The 25332-nt window shown below is 42.2% G+C and overlaps 1 protein-coding gene across 2 annotated transcripts in view; it reads right to left on the bottom strand.

Moving 5' to 3' along the window:
- Window positions 1–6101: 6101 nt before the first annotated feature.
- Window positions 6102–25332, bottom strand: part of Hmg20a (high mobility group 20A) — an 81308-nt gene continuing 62077 nt past the window's right edge. For both annotated transcript variants that reach the window (XM_041638625.1, XM_041638624.1), the window contains 6 exons: window positions 22839–22971; window positions 21888–21919; window positions 16812–16887; window positions 15349–15564; window positions 13195–13337; window positions 6102–8455 (listed from right to left, as the gene is read on the bottom strand). In XM_041638625.1, coding sequence (XP_041494559.1) covers window positions 13201–13337; window positions 15349–15564; window positions 16812–16887; window positions 21888–21919; window positions 22839–22971 — 594 coding nt within the window. In that variant the 3' untranslated portion in view covers window positions 6102–8455; window positions 13195–13200. The remainder of the gene's footprint in view (window positions 8456–13194; window positions 13338–15348; window positions 15565–16811; window positions 16888–21887; window positions 21920–22838; window positions 22972–25332) is intronic.

Raw genomic sequence — 25332 nt, 5'->3', positions numbered from 1 at the left:
ATATTTCTGGCCAGTCTCCCCGGCACACGCTTCCTCTTGCTTCCCAGACTTTTCGAGCCATCAGCTTATGGTATGATTTTTATATCCTACACCACTCAGCTGCTTTTGGCCAATCTTAAACAAAGGCAGATGTGAGGTTTTATATTTTCTTTTCCTAAGGAGCTTGAGGAATTAAAAAGGAGGCCATTCCTTAATTTCATAGCTGAGTGAGCAGCTCGAGTGAGCCTACGTGCGTGTGCGCACTGAGTACGGGAGGAATGCTCGCCAACAGTGACCTGAAGTTAGCAGCTCAGGGAAACCACAGGCTTTTAAGAGCTGAAAGGAATTTTTTTTTTTTTTAAACTGATAGCAGAGAGATTTAAGCCAGCTGCTCAGGGATAATCTCAAATTTAGCTAGCCTAAAATGAATTTTTGTTTTGAAAAGTGTCTCACTCTATAACTTACCAGGCTGATCTCAAACTCTTTCTAGCCAAGGATGACCTTGAACTTTGGTCCTTTGGCTTCCACTTCCAGAGTGCTGGGATTACAACTATGCACTAATGCAGCCAGTTTATGTGGTGCTGGGATGGAGCCCAGAACTTCATGCATTAGGCGAGTACTCAGCCAACTGAGCTACACCCCCAGTCTCAAAACAGAATTCTTCATCTTTCCTTCACATTTTATCTCCAAGTCTGCCCCATCTCAGGTAATAGCACCCTGTCCTTGGCCTAATTGCTAAAGCCCAAAAGCTAGAAATTAGTGTGTGTATGCATGTGTGCATATACGTATGTGTGTGTGTGTGTGTGTGTGTGTGTGTGTGTGTATATATACCCATATATATATATGGGTATTGCTGGGGTTCAAACTCTGGGTTTGTGTATGCTAGGCAAATGCTTTACTACTGAGTCACACTCATGGAATAATTTCTGATTTTTTTATTTATATACAATCCTTTAGCACCTTTGGTCCATTATAATTCTAAACTAACTTCAATCTATTGGACTTTCCCACCACCTGGAACTCACTATGTAGACCGGGCTGGCCTCCAGTGCTGGGAATAAAGGTGTGCACTGCTACTACCCATCTCTGTGCAGGGTTTTCTAACTAGGCTCTTGAGTCTTCCCTGGCTTCCTTGAAATTCTCCTCACAGCTGAGAAGAATCCTTAAGCAGTTATCTGCCCCTCGCTAGTGTTGAAATCTCAGTAGACGATACTCACATGGAGTAAGCTCTTCGCCGTTCCTCACAGGCTCTGCGTGACTGCAGACTCCAGGCCTTTGGCCTCGCATGGCTGTTCCAGCCTCATCAGTCTTTTTCCTTCTTCCTTTCCCGCCTCGGGATTGTGACCTTTGGATTCCCACAGTCTTACTGGCTCCTTTAAATCAGTTTTTCTCTAGAAGATAGTTTTTGAGAAAGACTTTTCCTCTCCCATAGTTCCTATCACTTCTCATGGTTGGCCAAAGGCTGGGGGTGGGGGTGAGCGCGTGAGTACTTTACAGATCTCTCCTCCCAGTGGCAGATAAACACCAGGGGTCTGGGACCTGGAACAGCTGGTGACATAAACATTCAATATCGTGTCCAGTTCTCAGACCCACCAGGCTCTGATGTTGCCCTGAATTCATACTGGTCTCATTAAGTATCTCTGGAACAGCCCAGCATGGTGGAACACATCTATAATCCTAGCTCTCAGCAGCTCAAGACCATTCTTGCTACCTAGTGAATTCTAGGTAAGCCTGGGCTATATGAAACTCTAACTCAAGACAAACTGACCCCAAAACAAAAACATTTAAAAAAATCTCAATAACAGTGTGGTTATGGTAGAATGTGGAGTTAGATTAAATATGTATAAAAAACTTTTTAAGTCATTGAAAAAAACCTTACAGTTAGAATGTTCGGTGTTGGTGGTGCACACCTTTAATCCCAGCACTCTGGAGGCAGAGGCAGGTGAATATCTAAGTATGAGGCCAGCCTGGTCTACAGAGCGAGTTCCAGAACATCCAGGGCTACACAGAAAAAAAACTTGCCACAAAACAAAACACAAGACCACATTTGGGGCTGGTGTGATGCCACAGGCCTCTAATCCCAGCACTTAGGAGGTAGGAATCAGCAGATCTCTGTAATTGAAAGCTATCTAGTGAGATCCTGTCTCAAAACAAAAAAACCAAAACAACAAAAACCTTCTTGTTTCTAGTTGCATAACTATGCAAATTACCTATCATCCCATTCCCCATCTTCATTTACTTAACTATAAAATGAATATAATATAAAGTTCTGGTAGGAATTAAATGACGAAACTCATGAAAAGTAGAACAGACTACTTAGTTGGCTTACCCAGTGTGTCTAGCTGTTGTTTCTCTTGCCTGAGTGCCCCGTACTTTATGACGGGCACTACTCTAAATGTTGTCCATGGATAACCAGTTTAACCGACAGGTCAGCAGCACATACACTAACCGGGAACAGTACAGTGTGAGCAGGGACCCTGTGCAAGGGTGACACAGGAACTTGTAGATCATTCCAGAAACAAGCGAACAAAATAAACAGACTACATGAGGCTGGGAGCGTAGCTCAGCAGTAAAGTGATGTGGGAGTGTCATATATCAATCTGTTGATTTCATTGGTTAAGTAATAAAGAAACTGCTTGGCTGGCCCTCATAGGTTAAAACATAGGTAGGCGGAGTAAACAGAACAGAAGGCTGGGAGAAAGAAACTGAGTCAAGGAGTCGCCATGATTCTCCCACTCCAGGCAGATGCAGGTTAAGATCATTCCTGGTAAGCCAGCTCATGGGCAACAGCAGAAATGGGCTAGTCCAGGTGCAAGAGCTAGCCTAGAAGAGGCTAGATAGAAATGGGCCAAGCGGTGTTTAAAAGAATACAGTTTCTGTGTAATTATTTCGGGTAAAGCTAGCCGTGGGGGCGGCAGGGTGCCGGGGACGCAGCCCGCCGCTCCAACTACAACAGTAAAGGTTTGTCTAGCATGCCTGAGAGGGGAACATGTTGGGAAGGAGAGGTTTAGGAGGAGTGGGAGGGGACGAGAGAGGAGATCCGGGGTGAAAATGACCAAATTGTATTCTAGATTTATATAAAATTGTCAAAGAAGTTAAAGAAAAATCAATTTCATGTATACAGATGGTTTTCTCTACATGTATGTCTCTGCATCAGCTGCATGGCTGTTGCTCAAGACCAGAAGGTGTCAGATCCCCTGGGGCTGGACTTATAGGTGCTATAAGCCACCATGTGGGTGCTGCAAACTGAACTGGGGTCTTCAAGAAGGGCAGCTAGTTCTTTTAACCATGGATCGCTCTACATTGTCAAGAAATTTTTTTTTTTTTTTTTTTTTTTTTTTGGTTTTTCGAGACAGGGTTTCTCTGTGGCTTTGGAGCCTGTCCTGGAACTAGCTCTGTAGACCAGGCTGGTCATTGTCAAGAAATTTAAAGGGAAAAAGTTATCTCAGGGCTGGGGAGATGTTTCAGTTGGTAAAATACCTGCATAAAGACCTGAGCTCAGAGTCCTAGCATCATGTAAAGATCCTGGTGTAATGGGTATGTCTGCAACCTTAGCTTTGGGGAGAGGGGAAAGACAGGTAGATACAGAGCATGTTGGCCAAGTTGCTATGTTGGAACCCTGCATGACCTTGAGAGAGACAGTAAGTTGTGATTTAGACAGGGCTTCTATACCCTGCTTCTTTTGGCATCTCTCTCTCTTTTTAATGAGACACACTTCGTATTTAAGTCATTGTTGACTTGGTTTTCTATTGAATGCAATAAAAAAAAAGGTAGAGTAGTATAGGAAGAACTGCCCTTGATCTATGGTCTACACACACACACACACACACACTGTCTCTCACAAAGTTACTTCATTTGAAATTTTTAATTAGAGCTGCCCTATGTCAGCGCTATTTAAGTGCGTTTGTCCTTTCTATTGGTCTTCATCAGACATATATGTACTATGTAATTTTCATACGTGAACATGTGTTTTGCCTGCATGTATATCTGCGTGAATGCGTTGTGCTGAGGAAGCCAGATGTCAGGTCACCTGGAACTGGAGCTACAGACAGATGTAAGCCACTGTGTAGGTGCTGGGAATCTAATCCTTCTGGAAGAGTAGCCAGTGAGCGCTTTTACCCACTGAGCCATCTTAACCCAGAAACACACCTTATGAATACTGTTGTAGCACTATACAATAACCTCAAGTGCAGTGGAAAGATGCGCTTGTGAGTTGGATGTAGTGTTCGGGTCACATGCAGAACGCTCATCAGTTTCGCAGCTTCCCACCAATCCAGCAGTACAGATAATCTCTCCAGAAATTTGCATTGCCTGCTCTTAATTTCCCAATGCCATTCCTATGTCCTCAGGCTCCTCTTCAGAACTTCCATTCCTGTTTCTGGCTGGAGTCTCTCCACAGACACATTCCCAGAAGACATTTCTAGTTCATGTTCATCTGATCCTTCTGACTCTCCATCCCTTTCATGAGCTGGCATGGGAGGCCGTTTAAAGTTTATGTCCGAGCCAAGTTTTGTGAAAGAGGAAAACAAATAACTCAGAGAGAAAGGCCCTAACTTGGACTCCTGGTCGGGAGGTAGGAAATTATTTCAGAGAGCAGGAAGTAGTTATAGCTTTTCCACCAAGCACTATTTCATCATCCCCACCCTCAGGGCGCGACCATCCTGGTGCAGAGCGGTTAGAGAAGTGTTCATCCTGGGCAAGCATTACCACCTGTTTCTGTTGACTTTTTCCAGGCCTGGCCACCAGCTGCTGAAGCTGGGAGAGAAGCTAAGGTGTGAACAGGAAATGCCAATTCACAGTGAGATCGGCCTGTTTCCCAGCTGTTTGAGTTCTAATAGTGTGTGGTTATTTTCTAAGGGTGAAGAAGAAAGGGAAGAGGATGTGTCATCATTAACATATGGATTTCTGCTGCCTACTCTATGTTTCCTTCTTCCTCTTCCTTACTAAAACTCCTGTTATGGGGCAGTAATATCCACATAGTGATGATGTTTCTAGAGGTCTTTAATAGCCAGCTATAGTGATGTGGTTGGAGGTGTTGAGTGTGATTTCCAGGGAGACGGGGAAATCAGGCTTGCTGGTTTGTCTTGCTTCTCTCTTCACTTCACGCTGCCAGGAATTTCAAAGGGATGGCTGCTGGCCAAGTAGCTAAGTTGGAATACAAGGTGACCTTGAGAGATACACTATGTTGTAGCACAGACAGGAACCTCTGTGTCAGTCTTGGCCTGGCTTCTTTTGGCATACTGTTTTTACGAGAGAGACACACTTCTGACTTAAGCCACTGTTGGCTTGGTTCTGTTAAATCTAATCAAACCCAGTCCTAACTCAGATGCTGTGATGATTCCTGGCACTTTTCAAAGTATAGTGGTGATTTCTCTTACCTAATTCTCGCCTTCTAACAACACTGTAAGAAAGCCTAGGCACTTGTGATGTCACAAGAGGAAGTCTGAAGTGACACAATGCAAGAATTGCCCAGTGCCACACACCAGGCTGCCTCATCCTGAAGATTTCAAAAGCATGGTAGAAATTCACAATCCCCTTTAAAAATATTTTGATTGGTAAGTGTGGTTATTTTTAAAAAGCAGGAATTTAGGCACAACATTTCTTCAGTCAAAAGATCAACTAACAAGGGACTTCAGAGTCACTGACTTAAAAACATCCTTCAAGGGCTGGAGAGATGGCTCAGAGGTTAAGAGCATTGCCTGCTCTTCCAAAGGTCCTGAGTTCAATTCCCAGCAACCACATGGTGGCTCACAACCATCTGTAATGAGGTCTGGTGCCCTCTTCTGGCCTGCAGACATACACACAGACAGAATATTGTATACATAATAAATAAATAAAAAAAAAACAAAAAAAAACAAAAAAAAAAACATCCTTCAAGTTGGCTCCAAAATACTACTGCCATATAAAATTAATCAGAACTCACTGTATTGTTCCGATGCACACCGAAAGAGCAGCACTGTCAAACAGGTGACGACGTTTTGAATGAGCAATTAGTAAGATGAACGTGTGACTACTCCAAAACCCTTGCAGACTTGATCAATGGAGAGGCGACCACGTCTTTCAGAGGAAAAAGCAGAAGTAGAACTTTTTTGTTATGATCTAAGCAAAACTGGTCACATGGATTCAACATAAGAAAGTTTTAATGAGACAAATGTCAAGCAAGCATATCAATTTCTTAAAGAAAATCTAAAAGTTTAATTACAAAACACTTGCACAGAAACCTGGCAATTCAACAGTTCCAAACACATGTACACAACATTTTTTTTTTCCTAAAACATGTCAGAAATAAAACCCCTCATCCCTTCCCCAGCTGATCCTGTGTTTTAATAAAAAGCAAGAAGGAAATGTGTAACACTGAATAGGTAATCGCTTACTTCTAGAGGAGAACATGTAGGTGCAGAATCAACCTACGAACCTATTGGAAAATAAATCCTTGTGCCAGCCTGCACCCTTCTCACCTCTCTGTGATGAGCATGGGGTGAGAGGAGGTGGCACAGACAGCTCTACACAACCTGACTGAATCCCAGCCACCCTCCAGGCAGAGGGCAAACTACTGGGAGACACAGTATTTGAAAGCAAGCTACTGCTTTGACATACTGTAGGATTCTAGTAGATTCTTTCGCTATCCTCTTGAATTCTGGTTATGCAAACGTGACTAGACAAGATGAGGTATCACATCTAGAAAGAGGGGGATGATCATCTTTGGACCAAGTCATAGCCTTATCTGGCCACAAAATCAGTGCTATGGGAGCGGTACAGAACTGCACACAAAGAGAAACAGCAATATGAGGAGGAAGGAAGAAAGGACAGGAAGCATCTGGCAGACACAAACTTCCAGAACCAGCTTGGGTGTCCTTCTGCTACAGACAGTGAGTTCTACATGGGTTCAGCAGGCAAGCAATCTAAATGGCAAAAACAGGAGATGAGGGCAGGGAACCAGGACAGTACCCAGGCAGCAGAGCTGGTGGGCTGTGCAGCAGTAACGATGGAGTCTTTTTCTAAAGGACTGCTATGTGTGGGCTTCAGTGCACGAAGTTTGATGTGTTCACATTACTCTCTATTGTTACGATTGCTGTTCCCTTTGGACTAATAAAGCACACAGAAGAGAACACAGTGCTGAGAAGACAGGATGGTGCAGTCACAGGATGGAGGCTCTGGACTGTGCCCTGGCTTATGGGCGTATTGTGAGGGACCACATTTCATCCCCCTGCCTTTGGTGGCCTAGTGCTTAGATATTGGGCTCAGCATGCTCTGCTTTGGTTCCAAAGATCTCAGCTGCCACTTTTAGCCTTGTGCTCTAGAGCATAAAAGAAAAACTCAACCCAACGCAAACCAAACCCCCAAAACCCCAAATCCAAAACCAACCCTGAGGAGAGAAAAAGAACCTGTTTGTTTTACAGTTAAACAAAAATCTCTTAATAAGGAGAGCGAAGGAAGGAAGCCTGTCTTTTCCAGATTCCATGGATTCGGCAGTTAGTGGCTGGAGAAGGAAGACAAAACAAGAGGATTCCACTGTGCCCTTTTGTCAGCTCAAGAGACTACTTTCACAGAAGTCCCCATCACCTTAATGCACAGATCTGTACACTGAAGGCAGAGCACTTTCCACTTAGACGTTGGGCTGCTTTCCAACACCAAATGTACTTTCCCTTCCTCCCTCTTTACCAATGACCTTTTTTTCCTCAGCAAAAGTGCTCCAAAAGACACTGCCAACAGATGGGGACTGAAGAGCCTTGCTGTGGCCAGGGCTCCACGTCAGAGCACGAGCAAAGCTCAGAGAACAGCAGGCAGGACCAGGAAGGAAGGAGAGAGCATTGTCCTTCAGGGCAGCAATCACAGAGCCTGCTGAGGGCTGGCACCCACTGAGCACCATGTGGGATGTGAAACACAGCCTCACTCCACAGGGTACCCTCAACAAGAAGCTCCCGTCTTTGGAGTCACAGCGGGGCAGTGATGGGAGAAGATTGGGCCCAACCAATGAGAATTCTCCTTCAGAGCCCCGCTGAGCAACAAAACCCAGAGGTCAGAAAATGGAGAAGTCTAACTTGGTGGGAGTGAAAGGGAAGCCCCAGAGGCATTTAGAAATGTTGACATCTAGGTAAGAAAACTGGAGTGGAATTGTAACAACAAATCTTCCTTTCTGCTGCAGAGGGAAGGAAGACGTCAGTCTCAGGGTCACCATTGTCAGAGGAATGTATGCAGATCCACTTCAGCAGAAATGGAAATAAGAGGAATCTAAGAAGTCTTGGAAGTCGGTGAGGGGCTGTACACTTTCAAAGCTTCACACAGGGCCTTCTACAGTTCACACATCCATTTTTGCTGCTCCCTTATACAGCTTCCTGGGGTGAAGGCAGTTCACTTACTAACAATTCTTCCATAGGGAGGGGTCTGTAGTCCTCTGCCCCCACTCAGTTCAAATGTTCACGGATGGCTTCTCATTTTGCACAAGTGGAATCATTACATCTTGGAGCACTAAGATCTGCAGAAAAGGAAAAAACACCAAAAAGGTAACTGCTGATCTGACGGAGTTAGGATTACAGATTTAAAAATGCTTTGTTTGACTTTTGAGAGGATTACAACAGGGAAAAATATGAAATAAAGATCTTGCAAGGCTGCACACAGGCATCAGTGAGATGTTTCAGACAACATTTCAATGAGAAATATGGCCCTGCTCTAGTCCTGGATCCAAGAGAGTCAGAGGCTGTCATCAAAATGCAACAATCAGACAAATCTGTGAGGGAAATTAGCGACCTACTTCAGTACAGAGAAAGTAAGGCCAATTAAAAGCAGTTTTCTTTAAGCATAAAGCTAAGGCTATCTGCCTGTACAGGAAATATGTCCATGTGTTCTATCAGCACACTTTTTTACTAATTTAAAACACAGTCATTGGGCCGGCAAGATGGCTCAGTGGGTAAGGCTGCCAAGCCCAGTACCCGAGTTCAATCACTGGGACCCACATAGTGGAAGAAGAGAACCAGCTCCCATAAGTTGTTTTCTGATCTCCATACCCACAGCATGGCATGTACATGTTCACATGCATAGACACAGACAGACAGACAGATACACACACACACACACACACAAATGTAATGAAAATACAATACATAAAAAAAGAACATCTTCAATCTTCAAACAGTTGAGTTATGTGGTTCAATAAAACTGGGCAATACATGGATTCTAACAGTCATAAAAGTGACCAACTCTCAACAGAAATAGCCTCCTGGTTCCATTTTTGTTTTTAGTGACAGAGAGGTGACAGCTAGGGTAATTCTTCCATTGTATATCTATAAAAATAAATTTTAAATGGCTAGCCAAAAGTCACTAGCATCAAATCACTGTATTTGCATTAATGCTTTGTTCTAAGTTTGGAGTACCTTAGCTCTACTTCCACCTGTCACCTAAGAGCTATGCTTCAGAAGCCTCTGGATAACAGTTTAGACTGGCATCACTTACTCAAGTATCTTCAGACACTACATCTCACCTCTTTGGGATTCAGTGTCTGCATAACAAAACGCTGGGTGAGCTGGGGAAATAGCCCAGCGTACCCAGGCATGAGGACTGGAATTCGGATTCCCAGAAACACACAAAAAGAAGCTGGGCGTGGTGGTTCACATCTACAATCTCAGTGCTGATGAGCCAGAGGCAAGTAGACTGCCAGAACTCATGGGCCTGCTAATCTAGCCAAATGGGTGAGCTCTAGATTCACTGAGGGTGACAGAGGATGATTCCAGACACTGATCGCTTTTCACACGTGTACACTTGAAAGAGTGCACTATACATTACACACACCCACACCCCATGTTGGATTTCTAAAGGTCTTTCCCAGCTCTGATATGTTCTCTAAAACTTGTAAACTGGCTACTAGCTTCACTTTATCCACTGGCTCCTGACAGGGAATGAAGCCTTTGCCAAATTCATGCCAGAGTAATTAATTATACCATGAGTGCTGGGGATATGAGGCTAGCTGTCTGTCTATACATATTTGTATAATGAGACCACACTAGTATTAATCACAGTCTTTCTAATTGTTTCTTTTGACGGCTTGGTTATGTGTGCATGGGAAATTATAAGACTCTGTATAACAGAAAGCTCACATTTGCAGGCTTTTTTTTTTCAAGGACAAAATACTTTCGGTTAAAATCAAGGAGACTGGTAATGGCCTAGGTTTTTGAAAGACCCTTCTGAGAAGAGCACTACAGCTTATAGCCTTATGGTAGACAGCTTTAGGAAAGACGTACTGGCATATGCTCAAAGCGAAAAGCAACTTTTGGCTTCATACTCGAATTCATTGCCCTCTCCTTAGGTGAGGAGACTCCATGTTATCAATTACTGATTTCTTTCGCAATCGTCCTGCTGAGTCTCCCAGCTCTCTCTTTTTAAGCCTACAAGAGTGCTAATTGAAAACACTGTGTGAGAAGGAAGATGAGCTCCTGAGAATCCCAGGCCTAGATTTACAAGCTGTTCCCTTCATAAGCGGCAGCAGCGATGCCACTTCTTTATCCTATTGGGAGGCCAGTCATCTCTTAGAAGTAAGTCCATTCCATCTGGCAGCTCGCTAGAAGGACGATGATCTTGTTCTCCTCTAAGGATGACCAAAGTTAAAGTATAATGAATTGTCTTGTATGGTCACCATCCAAAGACTCAAACAAGATGGATAAAGAGTATTGTCTTTGTTTCTGCTAGCAAATGCTACCTCATTAGATGAAGAAATATGGGCCTGATGTGTCTCATGTTTTGCTCAAGCTCTAAACCAAGCAAGAGTCCAGGTTATGCAGATGAGGTGCTCTGTGCCTGGAGGAGATGCAAACCATGCTGTTCCTTAGGAGCATTTTGCTACACTCCTGTGTTTTAATATGTGGCTATATCATGATGTGGTTCAACCCTAAAATTTCCACCTGGATTATAGTCAGTGAATAAGAAACAATTTAATCAACAGACCATGGGGCTGCATATTTTGAAAATGGCACGTTACAAGAGCATCCTACCTTTACAAACTGAAGTAAACAAAACCCATTTTCATTTAAGAAATGTTATCTGGCCAGATGTGGCCACAAAAGACACCTTTAATCCCAGCATTTGGGAAGCAGATGTAGGAGTAGCTCTATGAATTTGAGGCCAGTCTGGTTTACATTGCAAGGTCCGGACCAGTAAGAGCTACTACCATTGAGACTCTGTCTTAGAAAGAAATGATATCTGAGGACTGGCCATTAAAAGTCTCCGTGGGGCCGGGCGATGGTGGCGCACGCCTTTAATCCCAGCACTTGGGAGGCAGAGGCAGGCGGATCTCTGTGAGTTCGAGACCAGCCTGGTCTACAAGAGCTAGTTCCAGGACAGGCTCCAAAACCACAGAGAAACCCTGTCTTGAAAAACCAAAAAAAAAAAAAAAAAAGTCTCCGTGGGCAGTTCTCTTTTGGAAATGTACTTTCTGTCCCTTCCTTCAACAGGATGGAACACTTGCTGCTACTCATCTGTTGACTTTTCACTTGTGTGTGTGTGCAGGTGTCCACAGAGGCCAGAAGAGAACATCAGATCCCTTGAAGCTGAAGTTATAGGCAGTTGTGAACGGCTGTGTGAGGTGATGGGAACTGAACTTGTGTCCTCCGGAAGAGCAGCCAGTATTCTTAACTGCCGAATCAGCTCTCTAGGCCCCCTTTCCCTGCTTTACTTTTTTTTTTTTCTGAGACAGGGTCTTTCTCTGTGGTGCTGGCTGTCCTTGAAGTCAGAGATCCTCCTGTCTCTGCTGGTATTAAAGGCGTGAGCTACCACGCTTAGCTCCCTTTTAAATTTTGTTTTAAAGATGGAGTCTTGGCGGGGGAGGGAGGGTCTGGACAGATAGCTCAGAGGTTAAGAACACTGACTGCTCTTCCAGAGGTCCTGAGTTCAATTCCCAGCAACCACATGGTGGCTCACAGCCATCTATAATGAGATTTGATGCCCTCTTCTGTCATGCAAGCATATATGGAATGCTGTATACATAATAAATAAATCTTAAAAAAAAAAAGGTGGGGTTTTGGTTTGTTAGCTTTGGAGCTCACTATGGAGGCCAGGTTGACCTTGAACCCCTAGGACTCTCCTACCTTTACCTCAAGTGTTGGGATTATAAGACTAGCTTGTTTGTTTTATTGTGTGCATATGTACATGTGAGTACGTGGGTGTCTGTGGGGCTGCACGTGTAGACTAGAGGACATCTAAGGCTGCCATTTCTCAAGAACCATCTATCTTCCTTTTTTGAGACAGGTCTTTCATTGGTCTGGAATCACCAATTAGGCTAAGCTGACTGGCCAGCAAGCTACAGGAATCCACTGTCTCTTCCTCTTCAGTTCGAGGATTAAAGGTACATCACCACACCTGGCTTTTTTATGTGGGTTCTGGGATGAAAACTCAGGTCCTCATACTTATGCTGCCAACACTTATTGACTTTCTTCTCTATACCCTTTTGTTTGCTTTTCCAGACAGTCTTACAAGTGCTAGCCCATGATGGTCTTGAACTCACAATCCTCCTGCTTCAGCCTCACAAGAGCTGGGATTGCAGGGGTGTGCTACTGTGTTTGGCTTGCTTGCTTGCTTCCTTCCTTCCTTTCTTTCTTTTTTGGTACCTGGAGGGACAGCCGTGGGTGCTGGGAACTGAACTCATATATTTTTGGTTGTGAGCCTAGCCTTTAACGGCTGAGCCATCCCTCCAGGCCTGGCTTTCTTTTTTTAAACTTTTCAAAAATCAAGACATGAATTGCTTCACTGAAGTTTAGTTTATAGCAACATTTAACATACAACAGTCATACTGCTATTGAGTGGTGAATAAGAACATTTCTTACTTAGGTAGAATTAAATATACACATTCCCATTAAATTGCACTAATACTCATCAGGAAAAAGACAGACTCAGGTGAATGCTATTTATTTTGTTCCGAGAACTATTTTTTGAGTAATTTACATTAAACTTTCTCAGACTCTTTAGGAAACCAGTAAGGGGCAAAGCTAGAACTGAGTTCTAACAACAAAATCATGTTGCTTCCATTAAACAGGACTGACACATGTAAGAGAAACCATCAAGTCTTGTTTTTATATTACTGAGAAAGATGTCTAGCAATTACACATCAGGGACCTAAGTCAAGTCTCCACCTCACTTAGTGCAGTTCCAGACTAACAATCTTGATGGTCTGAGGACACCCCACTTTTGAAGATGGGCAGGCATGCAAACATCCTATCAGTGTGCACTCACCAGCACTTAACGATCAAGCCTGTTCACAACCTCTCGGACTGTAGCTATGAAGTTTTCATTGTCTTGGGGATTAGCTAAAATTATGCTGTGCAGTCTGTTCATATATGAGTCAATAGTGTCCACTGTTGGCATTTCTCCACTTCCTGAAGTGAGATAAGAAGACACAGTAAGAAAACTTTCCTCATGCAGGTCAGCTTCGCCAGCTACATATTTAATGAATCCATGTTAAAAAAAAAAAATCATGACACTAACGTGGTTTGCCAAACAGACAGATTTTAATTGCACAGGAGAGACTTTCAGACTTCAAAGGTCGGGAACTAATCTTCGTATTTTGTGGTAGTCTGGATGAGCAATGTCCTCTACAGGCTTATGCATTTGTTGGGGACTGTGGACCCCCAGTCCCTTAATTTCCTGTGCCGGTGTAAACAACTTGTTTTCCTCTGCTCTGAGCAGCCTGCAGCTGTTCTGAGCATGAGACCTGATGGTAGGGAAATGCTTTCTGATGGCCTGCAGCTGAAAGATCCCGAGAGCTGGGGTGTGGCCAGAGCACTATATAAGCTGCCCTGAACACAATAAAGGGGGCATTCTTGTTTTAAGGATTACCCATGTCTCTCTCTGTGTTTGTCAGTCTCCAGCCCCTTGCCCGGCTCGCAAACCATACTGTAGTGTGTAGCGCGTAGAACAGGTGTAATGCTTTATATGCATCGTTTCTATTTTTTTTCCCCAAGACAGAGTTTCTCTGTGTAACAGTCCTGATTGTCCTGGAACTTGATTTGTAGACCATGCTAGCTTTGAACTTACTGAAGTCTGCCTGCCTCTGCCTCCTGAGGGCTGGTATTAAAGGCATGTGCCATTATCACCTGGCAGGTTTATGTATTTCAATACTTGGTCCCTGGTTGATGGCAGTGTTTCAGGAGGGTAGGGAGCCAGGTGGGGGCTAGCTAGAGGAATATGTTATAGGGAGAGGGCTTTCTGAGTTTCAATTGGAGTGATCTCTAATCTTCCTGCTCTAGCTACTATGCCCGTTACCTGTTACCACACTTCCCCACCATGATGGACTCTAACTCCCTGGAACCATAAGCCCAAATAAACTATTGCTTAGGTAAGTCTCTTTTGGTCATGATGTTTTATCATAGCAACAACAAATAATTAATGCATACTCTAAACCAGTGGTTTTCACCTGTGGGCTTCGATTCTTTGGGGGTCGAATGACCCTTTCACAAGTGGTCACCTAAGACCATCGGAAAACAGATAATATGATTTGTAACAGTGCAAAATTACAGTTATGAAGCAGCATTGAAAATAATCTTATGGTTGGGGTCACCACAACATGAGGAGCAGTATTAAAGGGTTGCGCGTTAGAAAGGTTCAGAACTGATGATCTAGACAGATGGGCAATATAATACAGTATCTACTAGTCTACTAGGAGTTGTATAACAAAAGATTTGAGACTGCCAGATTTTTCCCATGATCATAATTAAAACGAGAACAAAGGTAAGAAATTCTAGTGTTGTTTTCCTTTCTATTAAAACACCACTTAATTCAAGACAAACATATGTGGAACAAAATGTTCTCAGGATTTGAAACTTGATCACCCAATGGTTATGAATAGGTTTAATAGTAAAGAATACATTAAAACAGAAGTGGACAAAAATCTAAATGATCAGTCTGGATTATTTTAATAAATATGGATATTCTATGTCTCATTGAATTTTTTTTTTTTTTTTTTTTTTTTGCGAGATGGTCTCACTATGTAGCCCTAGGTATCCTGGAACTCACTAGGGTAGATCAGGCTGGTGTCGAACTCATAGAGATCCTCCTGCCTCGGCCTCCCAAGTGTTAGGATTAAAGGTGTGGATCATTATGCCCTGCCTAGCTCCCACTGATGCTTGGGAGGCAGAGGCAGGCAGATCTCTGAGTTCAAGGTAAGCCTGGACTACAGAGTGAGTTCCAGAACAGCTAGGGCTGTTACACAGAGAAACCCTGTGTGTGTGTGTGTGTGGCAGGGGAGGAGAATGTCTTGATGGGACATGCCCCCTCTTTATCTCTTGAGAGACATTTCAGTTTCTCCACATTAATAGCATAAACAATACCCCATCCCCACCCCGACCCACTCTCCCTACCACTGAAAGTGTATGGAGAGGATGACATTACCAGGCAAGGGCATGCTGGCAAAGCTGCTGGTCAACATCTGTCGCAGGGTCTCCAGGTGCTGCTGAAGGACCGTGTTCCGGCTCCGCTCCTGAATCACATCCACCTCCAGCTTCTCTACTGCTGTGCGCATGCTCTCCACATGCTTTTGTAGGGCTGCATTCCTTTCTTCAAACTCCATGTTGGATTTACGAAGCTGGCGGAGCTCTGCCTCACGAGCTGAGGACACAAGCCCCCGCCCCCAGAACACATGTGGTAAGAGAAGGTGCCTCTGAGGAGTCCCAGTAACCCTCCTAAGGAAGTTCTGCTTAGCTGTCTCTCATTAGCTCCCTCCTCATCTCCCAATTCTCTTAATGACATTCCAGATAGCAATTTCAGCAATGAAACGCCTGGCTCCCCAGAGCTATTTCAATTCTTAAAGCAACACATTCTATACACAAGATTGCAACAAACAGCGGCAATTCCCAGCATTTTGTTAGATTTTGCTTTTTAAAACTGTGCATGGAGAAGCCTGAAGCACGGGCTCTCAGGGGTGTCAAGACAACTGGCTAAGCACAGCAGTGGATGCTCATCTTTCTGGCAATGGGAGCAGCTTTGCCATTTCTTTTCTTCTTTCTTTCTTTTAAAAAATATTTTATTTATTTTTATTTTATGTGTATGGGTATTTTGCCTATATGTACATCTATGTACCATGAATGCTTGGCGCCCACAGAGGCCAAAATAAGTGCATTAGATCCCTTGGAACGGGAATTACAAATTGCCAAAAACAAAACAAAACAAAATAAAAACCAAAAAAAGCCAGGTGATGGTGGTACATGCCTTTAATCCCAGCACTTTGGAGGCAGAGGCAGGTGGATCTTTGAGTTTGAGGCCAGCCTGGTCTACAGAGTGAGTTCCAGGATGGCTAAGACTACACAGAAAAACCCTGACCTGAAAAGCCAAAAACCAAAACCAACCACCACAAAACAAACAACAACAATACTAACAACAAAGAACAAATCCCAAACCCCACAAAAACCAAAAACAAAAAACAAAACAAACCAAAATCAAAACCAAATTGCCATGTGGGTGCTGGAAATGGAACCTGAATCCTCTGGAAGAACAGCCAATGCTCTTAACCACTAAACCATCTCTCCAGCTCCCAATTTTGCAATTTCTTATTGTGTAATCTGGATTCCCATGCAAACTTTCATTTATATATAGGGTTCTAGGCTACCTATCTAAAAACACTGCATTAGTGATTTATATTTATTTCTTTTTGATCCAGTAACCAAAGAAACTTTGGCTGCATTGGCCTTGCTTTTGCTCACTGGTCACAGAGTGAAGTAACAGACATTGTTTGCTGCAGAGTCCTTTCTAGTCCTAAGGAGGGCTATCAGCCTTGCTTTTGAGCAATGAACTCCTGAGACTAAATCCCCTGTCAGAGACTCAAGGAACACACACACACACCCCACTGAAGTAATTACCTTTGCTGTGGTTCAGGAATTCTTCTGTAAATATAGGGATGTCAAAAACAGAGCGCTCCTTTACCTCTGTTTCTTTCTATGAATCAAGAACAAAAGTTAGTTCTTAGAAGTTAAATTGAATAATAGTGCCCAAGGCACAAGGATCATGTCTTCCTTAGAGAAATAGCTGGTGAGCAGGAATCAGACCAGGAGAGCCTGGGAGGGAATATAATCATTCATAAGAATGGAACTTCACAGAGCTGGAGCAGTTAGTATCAGAACTCTAGGTATATGACTGCTAGACAGTGAAAGACTAAAACAAACCCAGATGCATTTCACTAATGAAGACAACAGAAGCCCTTTCTTAGTACTGTGTTTAAACAGTCTACAGTAGAGAATTGTGAATGTGGCTGGGTCAGGAATTGAAAAAGGGTATTTTAGTTGTTCTTATTGGTTATGCATTTAAGTACCATCTGAGATGGGAGTATGCAATCAAAATTTGCAGAGTGGAGAACAGGAATTCTAAGCAGAGATGTGCCAGCAATGAACAATAATAATGGCATTCTGTTGGTACTTCTATCTATTTATGAAGGAGTAGTTTATCTTTGGGGCTCCTGTAGACTTTTCTTCAGACAGAGGAAAAACAAACAAACCCAAGAATTCAGAAATAACCAGGCTCTACATATTAGAAATCTAAGGGTTATGTGAGACAGAAAAGAGAAAGAAAGCTCCAATTAATCCACCTATCAACCATTAACATAAAAAGTATCATAAACTACTGTAAACTACTTCCAACCATGAGCTTTAAGAACAGAGCCAAGGGGCTGGAGAGAAGGATCAGCAGTTAAGAGCGTTGGCTCTTCTAGAGGACCCAGGTTCAATTCCCAGCACCAACATGGTAGCTCACAACTATCTGTAACTCCTGTTCAGGAGAGCTGACATCCTCACACAGACATACATGCAGACAAAACACCAATGAACATAAAATAGGAAATAAATAATTAAAACAACAACAACAAAAGAACACAGCCGATATTTGCCTGACATTTCTGTAATGAATTTGAAGTCGAAGGCATAATGAATATAAGCTATTGGTGTTTTATATTCAAAATCTTGCATACCATAAACAGAAGAGTAGAAAGTGAGGAATCTATTGTGAAATCTGAAGATTCCAAAGCCTCTCAATAAGAAAGCAGTAAAGAAAATACCCAGAATTCATTCCTATAAAAATATGTTAAGGTAAGAGATAAAATGTATCCTTTTGCCAAGTGTGGTGTCTATGGTGGATTACTATGAGTTCTTAGCCAGCTGGGGCTTTATACCATGTCAAGTTTCCCCTCCCCTTCCAACAAATTGTTTCTACTTGTTACCACTAACTTTTATCTTTGAATAAAAGAATGAATTGATGCCCAGTAAGCAGTTCAGCTGTGCGGAAACCTGAGTGCAGGGATCCTGTCTCACACTGGTGTTTGCCTAGGAAAGCGGACAGACTGGAGAAACTGCCTTCTGATGGGAAGAGATCAAGACAGGCATTTAAGATGGGAATCTAGTGGTTCATATGCATAATCACAAAACTTGTGAGATCCCTCTAAAAAACTGGATGGTGACCTGAAAATTTATGTGTTTACCCGAGTAACATTTCATTTCAGAGTGCTTAATTTTTACCACATTCTTTTGTTTTCCTAATGGAAGAAAACACCTTTTTTCTAGAAGAATTTAAAAATAAACAGCAGGATTACCATCAAAAGCGCCACATTTTGGCATACACATACCTCTTCCCAAAACAGTTCATAGCGGAGTTCAATGAGACTTAACTAATGCATGGGCAAGAAAGACTGGTTCCGAAAGGGATCTTAGCCACATTCCCAGTAGCTGTCTATAGACTGCAGGTTTACTGTATGCTTTAACTTTATTTCCTGGTTGTGACAGGAAACTTAGGACACACAACCCCAACATACACACAGTGCCATAAGTCCAATCCTAAATCTTTACAAGTGACTTAGAACAGAGCCCTGTAACTTTAGTTCTCTCACCTTTTCAATTTCCCACTCAGTTGCACATTGACCTCACCATGGGCCCGAGTATTTGCCATTCAGAATGCTAAGGGGTTGGTTGCTTAGCTCTCATGACTATAACAGAAAGGGACTTTCTCAAGGTCTTTACTCTCCTTAGAAAGGTAGTTCTATTCTATTCTTTGCCAGAACAGTCCAAACTCAACTCATTTTGTAAGGGCAGAGTCTAGCAGCAGTGAGGTGCAGTATACGCTGCCCCTCGGTACATATTCTTAAGAGTATAAAATAAGAAACATTAAAGCAATTAAATGAAACTGTTTAGTCTCCCATTGCAACAGAGACATTCTACCTAAAGGAAGAGTGGTAATACAAACCACCAGCATTCCTCATTACTGAGTCCATTACTTGGCACAGAGAGGCCCCTCCTGAGGGCTTGGATATACTAAATGCTCTGAGGATTGCTCAAGGGATTAAAATCATAAGGATTAGATTACCTCCTCATTGAAAGGGTCTAATTTGTTCAGGCTGGGTGTCACTTTGTCATTTTTCATAAATTAAAGGAGAAACAAAATTATTGTTTCTAGCTCAGTCATCCTATGAGATGAAGATACTTTCTAGAGAATAAAGCTCACAGACTCCTGCACCTAATGGGCTTTCTTTCTTTGGGAAGGAGTTTCAAGACAGGGTTTCTCTGTGTAGCCCTGACTGTCCTGGTACTGATCCTCTGTAGACCAGGCTGACCTTGAACTCATAGATCTGCCTACCTCTGCCTCCCGAGTGCTGGGATTAAAGGTGTGTGCCAACACAGCCTGACAGTGGGCTGGTTTTTGATCTGAAAAGATAAGAATATTCTTCACTTTGGATTTCCATTTTGTTCACTCACCGAGTGGAAGGAAAAAGAACAGAGGGCTCTCTGAATGGAATCTATTTCAGCCCGTGATTTAGGACAAGGCTCAGGGCCAGAACTACAAGAGTATGCCATGCATCTCTTGAGTGCGTTTTACTTGAGGACCATTCTTATTATCACGAGTCAGGATGCAGTGCCTTCTGCTATGCAGAAAGGCTTCCAGGAGAGCATTTGTCAGCTCTCAGATGATCCTGCTACTTCTGTCCAGGCATCAATGACTTAGGGAATCTCAGTCAATTTAGAAACAAGATCAGCTTCTTCACTATATGGAAACTGGTAAATCTGTCTTCACTAGCATCTGACTGACAGATTTGTACTTTAGCATGCACTGTGTTGTCAACAGTGGCTAACTGGGATGGAGGAAGCTACCCTACTGCCTCTAATTTAACTTATCTTTTAAAATTTAGTTTATTTTTATGTGTATGTTTTGCTTGCATGTATGGCCATGTATCATGGGTATACAGAGGCCAGAAAAGGGCTCTCCTGGGACTTGTGAGCTGCCATGTGGGTGCTGGTAATTGAAGCCAAGACCTCTGCAAGAACAGTCAGTGTTTCTTGTTTCTGAGCCATCTCTCCAGCCCCTCTAACTTAAGTTGAATAAACTCTTTTATCATAGGTAAGTCATCCCGCTCACTAGCAAAATGGGGCAGCTGAGAATATGTCTGAGGTGTTAGTATTTTAAGACAGACTAAAGGTCTGTTCTATTGGAATCCTATTGCACTCTTCATAAGAGAAGAAAGTATGGATTTAGAATCCATGATGTTTTAGGTATTTTATAAGAAACATACTTTTTTTTTTATTAACTCACTCATACATCTGCTGAAATATTCCAAATACCATAGCACATGTGAACATCGGAGGCTAACCTTGGGTGCCATCCTGGCCAGCCACTATGGTTTTTTGTGATGGAGTCACTCTTTGGCTTAGAACTCGCCAATTAGGCTAGGTTAGGAGGCTAGCATTACCTAGAGCGGTTTTGACGTGGGTGCCAAGGATCTGACTCAGGCCCTCATGCTTGCACAGTAGGTACTTTATCAACTGAGCCATCTTCCAGCTTGAAAACCATGTTGTTTAAATTCCCACTACTTTTCAGTTATCTTTGGATTCTTAGAGAAAAATAATTTTTACAGAATACATTCTCCATGCATGAACATCATGCTGGGTGGCATGGTATTGGATAGAAAAGTAATCCAGAATGTGAATAAGAGAAGAGCTTGGGAGAGTCACCAGGTCAGCTCGGCTATCTATATGGGAGAAGTATAGCAACTTTGAAGGTTGAAGCAAGTGAGAAGAAATAAAAGGAGTTAAGGAGGAAATGGAACTTAACAGGGCTTGATGACTTCAACTTTGCGAAGCAGAAACAGGAAGATGGAGAGAAGAATGTCTGAGGGTAATCCTGTGAAAGAACAATAGGAACACAGACATGAGGCAGAGGAGGACGCCTGGGAGATGCCGCGCAGGCAATATTCTGAAGGTGTTTGAAATGAGAAGACCCTGACTGCTGTGCTTGAATACGATTAGGTGAGCAGAGATGAGTCCCTGACATTCTAAAGCATGGAATGACCAGAGATTTTATCTTATTTTTGTATCTGTATATTTAACCACCTACCTCTATATCTGAAGCATATAAAAGCAACATAGTCAAACATACAAACTTATGTATTAAACACATACAGGCTGAAGCAAACCAGAGGGAAGAGGTCAACAAATAAGCACATGCCAGTGAGATGAGGACAGGAAAGGAGGTGCAGGGCCTGAGCTCCAGCCCACTGTGTGCTACTGACTAGCTGAGAATCATTTTACCCAATGCTGGATCTCCTAAGCAACCCCTTTCTGAAGTGGATGACAGCATTTGTTGATGATAAACTATGGCCAAGTTGCAGCCTCTATCTGGCTTCCATTTCTGGGTCTGATTCTGAATTCCAACCATTTCTTGGCATTTAAAACTAATGAAATTCTTAGACTACAGGAACAGATTGGGGTTAGGGACTGCAGTTCAAAGGCAGATTCATGACATAAGTGTCTACCATATGTTAAGAACCCCTGAGCCAAAGCAACTCAGTCTGAATAATGGAATAAAAGAGTCTGTACCATTCTTGAAAAAAAAAGAAGTAGCAGCATTTCAAAAAGCAATATTATTATAAGTATATATGGGTATGCAGACAGAAGGCTAATTACCTCATGATCGTGAGTGGCCTGTCGGGCTGCATCTAAAAATATGAAAGAATAAAAAAAATTAATCCGAAAAAGAAAACAATAACAAAACCCAAGTAGATGACTGTGCCAACCACAAAACTTGCTGGTATCCGCAGACTTTCACAACATATGATATTTTTATTCATGGCATAATTAACTGTCAGTCAACAAGAGTTAAATGGCCCCCCACATCTACAGAGCACACAAGCAGGTATAAGGAGACATCAGATAGTTCTTACCTTTGAGGGAACAGGGTGTGAGAGCAGGTAGGAAACACATGCCAAAGGTTTGAGCAGCCTAAATGTGCAAGTGTGAAGATGCTGTGGCTAAGGGATGCCAGACCAGTGTGGGTGGTGTGCCTTTGGCAGTGTTTCCTGGAGAGGGGAACTGGAGCAAGACTTGTGAGGATGTGATGTACCATTTCAACAGAGAAAAAAGATCCCGTGAAGACATAGATGCCATCTCATTCACTATCGCTCCCTCAAGGCCCACAACAGATCTGGTACTTAACAGAAGAAGCTCAATAGAGCGTCCTTTGAATTCATGCATGAATAAATGATTAAATGAAGAGGATCATGGAGGTAGAGAAGAAGAGCACAGAAAAGGCTTAGAAGTGTTAGGGCAAGTTAGTTACAAGGTTTCGTAGACAGACTTGTTCAAAGGTAGAGAAGCGCCTAACTTGGAAACTAGACCAAGAAAGGCAGGTAGGGAATAGTAGTTTTGGTGCATCAGCCAGATTATTGATCTTAAATTCAAAAAACCAAGCAAAGTGTCAAAAGAATGATGTAATTTTGGTAAAATTCTAGGGTGAGATCTCTAAGTGAATACAGGACAACAGAGAGATAACAGAAACACATCTTTCACATTTGCCACCGTAACAGTTAGAATCATAATACTCCAACAAGTAAGACAAACTGCACTTGGTTCTGATACCTTGCCTATGAGATTTGCCTTTCTGACGGTCCTGGGTTTTCCTACTGAAGACCTTGTAGGCCTCAGTCTTCTGATACTGCTCCAGTTCCTTCATGTAACGTTCCTTATCTCTGTCTGCTTCATCAAGGTAGCGCTAGAAAAGAAGTGTGGGATTATTTTCAGGAAACTGAGAGGTTAGGTAAAGTATCAATTAGCTCTTTAAAGAAAGAGTACAATTAAAACAAGAAAAAAAAGTATACAGTATGTTGTAGGAGAATCTGAAAGCAGGTATAGAATAAAATCTTTTTTTCCCCCTCCAAGACAGGGTTTCTCTGTGTTTCCCTGGCTGTCCTGGACCAGGCTGACCTTGAACTCACAGAGATTTGCCTGCCTCTGCCTCCCAAATGCTGGGATTAAAAGTGTGCACCACCAATACCAGGTGGAATAAAATCTTTCAATCATAAAACAAGCAAGGGCTGTTGAGGAGACTTGGTAGGGAAAGGTTTTTGCTGCCATCCCTGACAACTGTAGTTCGACCTGGGTGACAGAGACAGCTTGTGTCTGAAAGTTGTAACGACCTCTGCATGTCTACACATACACATTAAATAAATAAATAAAACACATCATTAGAGAATAAACGAGTGATTGATTGACTTTCTAGACCGTGTATTGTTTTTCCTAGTTTAATGAAGGTAAGTTCTATTGAGAGCACCAACATAAAACATTCATGAAGATTACAGTCAACCATCTCCCTAGCCTTATAGATAGAATTTCATGTGGCTACTGGAGTTCTTCAGAGGTCTGAATTCCATACAGGCACATGTTCCCAGGGGAAGGGAAGGAATATTAGTGTGTTTTTCTACTCTCAACTCATTTTGAGGGAATGATCTCATACATCCATTGGCCCTTTTAAAAGCCAGATGAGTAGAACACTAATGCTGGAGAACACGAAAAGAATGATCTCATCCGATGGGCCTAAAAGAGACTACTCTAAGAGAGCTTTAGCTCTATGCTTTGATCATTCTGTGCTATTAATTATTTAAACAAGTTCACTGATCTCCAGAATTGTTTTGCTTAATGCTTTGTCCATTTCATTCATCAAATTAGGTGTAAGAAAGTATAAAAGGTGCTGCCTGTAAATGAGCAATCAGATTCAGAGGTTATGTTAGAAATCCCCCCACCCCGCAGAAATAAGGGGTTGGCTAAATCTGGGATGATTTAAGGAACAAATAAATTAAGCATGGTAATAAATTATAAACTGCTGAAAAAGATATTATATCATGAATAAACTTTATGATATGAATTATTTATGATCATACCAATAACAAACAGAATACAGGCAACTGTTCAAGAGGAAGGAACAAGACCCCTGTATAGATCAGAAAGTTGAGGACCAACTGGTAACTGAGTGAGGAATGTTGGAATTGGAAAAATTACCATTTTGTAAACATAATGATAAAGATTAGAAAAAGTGAAACTTATCTATAGATATTATGCCTAAGGGGACACCTTTCTTTTCTTTTTGTTAGCAATAGATGCTGTTTTAGGGTTTTTGGATGTTCTTGTACTATTTTCATGTTTTTAACTTTTTGTACATTTGAAATTACTTCAAAATAAAGTTGACCAAACACATATAAAAGCCTTCCTAAACAGCCAGCAGTGGTTATCATTAGAGAACCACTGTTATTTCTGCTTTCTGTTTACACGCTTACTACTACCACAAAAAATAAAACTTGAGCATGCATTAACTTTGAAATAAAGATAAAAAAAAATAATAAACTGGCAAGGCATCTGATGACCTCCTTGTTATAAACTGCTTTCTGTAAGCTTGCCTACCACAAACATAAAGCTTCAAATTGAAATTTAATCTTATCTCTTTGAAATTTTTTTTTTTTTTTTGGTTTTTTGAGACAGGGTTTCTCTGTGGCTTTGGAGCCTGTCCTGGAACTAGCTCTGTAGACCAGGTTGGTCTCGAACTCATAGAGATCCACCTGCCTCTGCCTCCCGAGTGCTAGGATTAAAGGCGTGCGCCACCACTGCCTGGCTCTCTTTGAAAATTTTGAATTCAGTTAATTCCCAAGATATATTTTTCAATTTAGTTTTAGTCTTTCTGGAATCCATTTTAAAGAGTGCAAGCCACAAAAGAATTTAAGGCATAAAAGAAATATAGATGTTTCAGATGCCAGGAAGCGGGGGCTTTTACTGCAAAGCCCGTCTGCCCTAGTTACCATCATCCCTCTGCTGCAGTGGCCTTTCACCCAGTGCATGGCTATCTTGCGCTTAATTCCCTTCAGTCTCTCTAACGAAGAGACTTGTTTTAGTTTGGCAACATGGTTAGTTTCTGTCTTAGAGGAGAACGATCAAGTAGTTCTGCTTTATTTTCTGTTGTGGTTAAATTTGCTAAAAATCTAGTTAAAACAATCGGTAAAGCAATAAGATCTTTTTCTTAAATAAAATTCTTATGTGAATTGAAGAATTTTGGCAAATGATTTTTCCCTTATTTTTATTCATGACT

The sequence above is a fragment of the Microtus oregoni genome, unplaced genomic scaffold, assembly GCF_018167655.1.
Source record: "Microtus oregoni isolate MIOR12 unplaced genomic scaffold, Mior012 000055F_ref0000237, whole genome shotgun sequence".
Taxonomy (NCBI): Eukaryota; Metazoa; Chordata; class Mammalia; order Rodentia; family Cricetidae; genus Microtus; species Microtus oregoni.
Note: the sequence above shows the minus strand (reverse complement) of the source record. Positions and strands in the feature narration are given on the sequence as shown.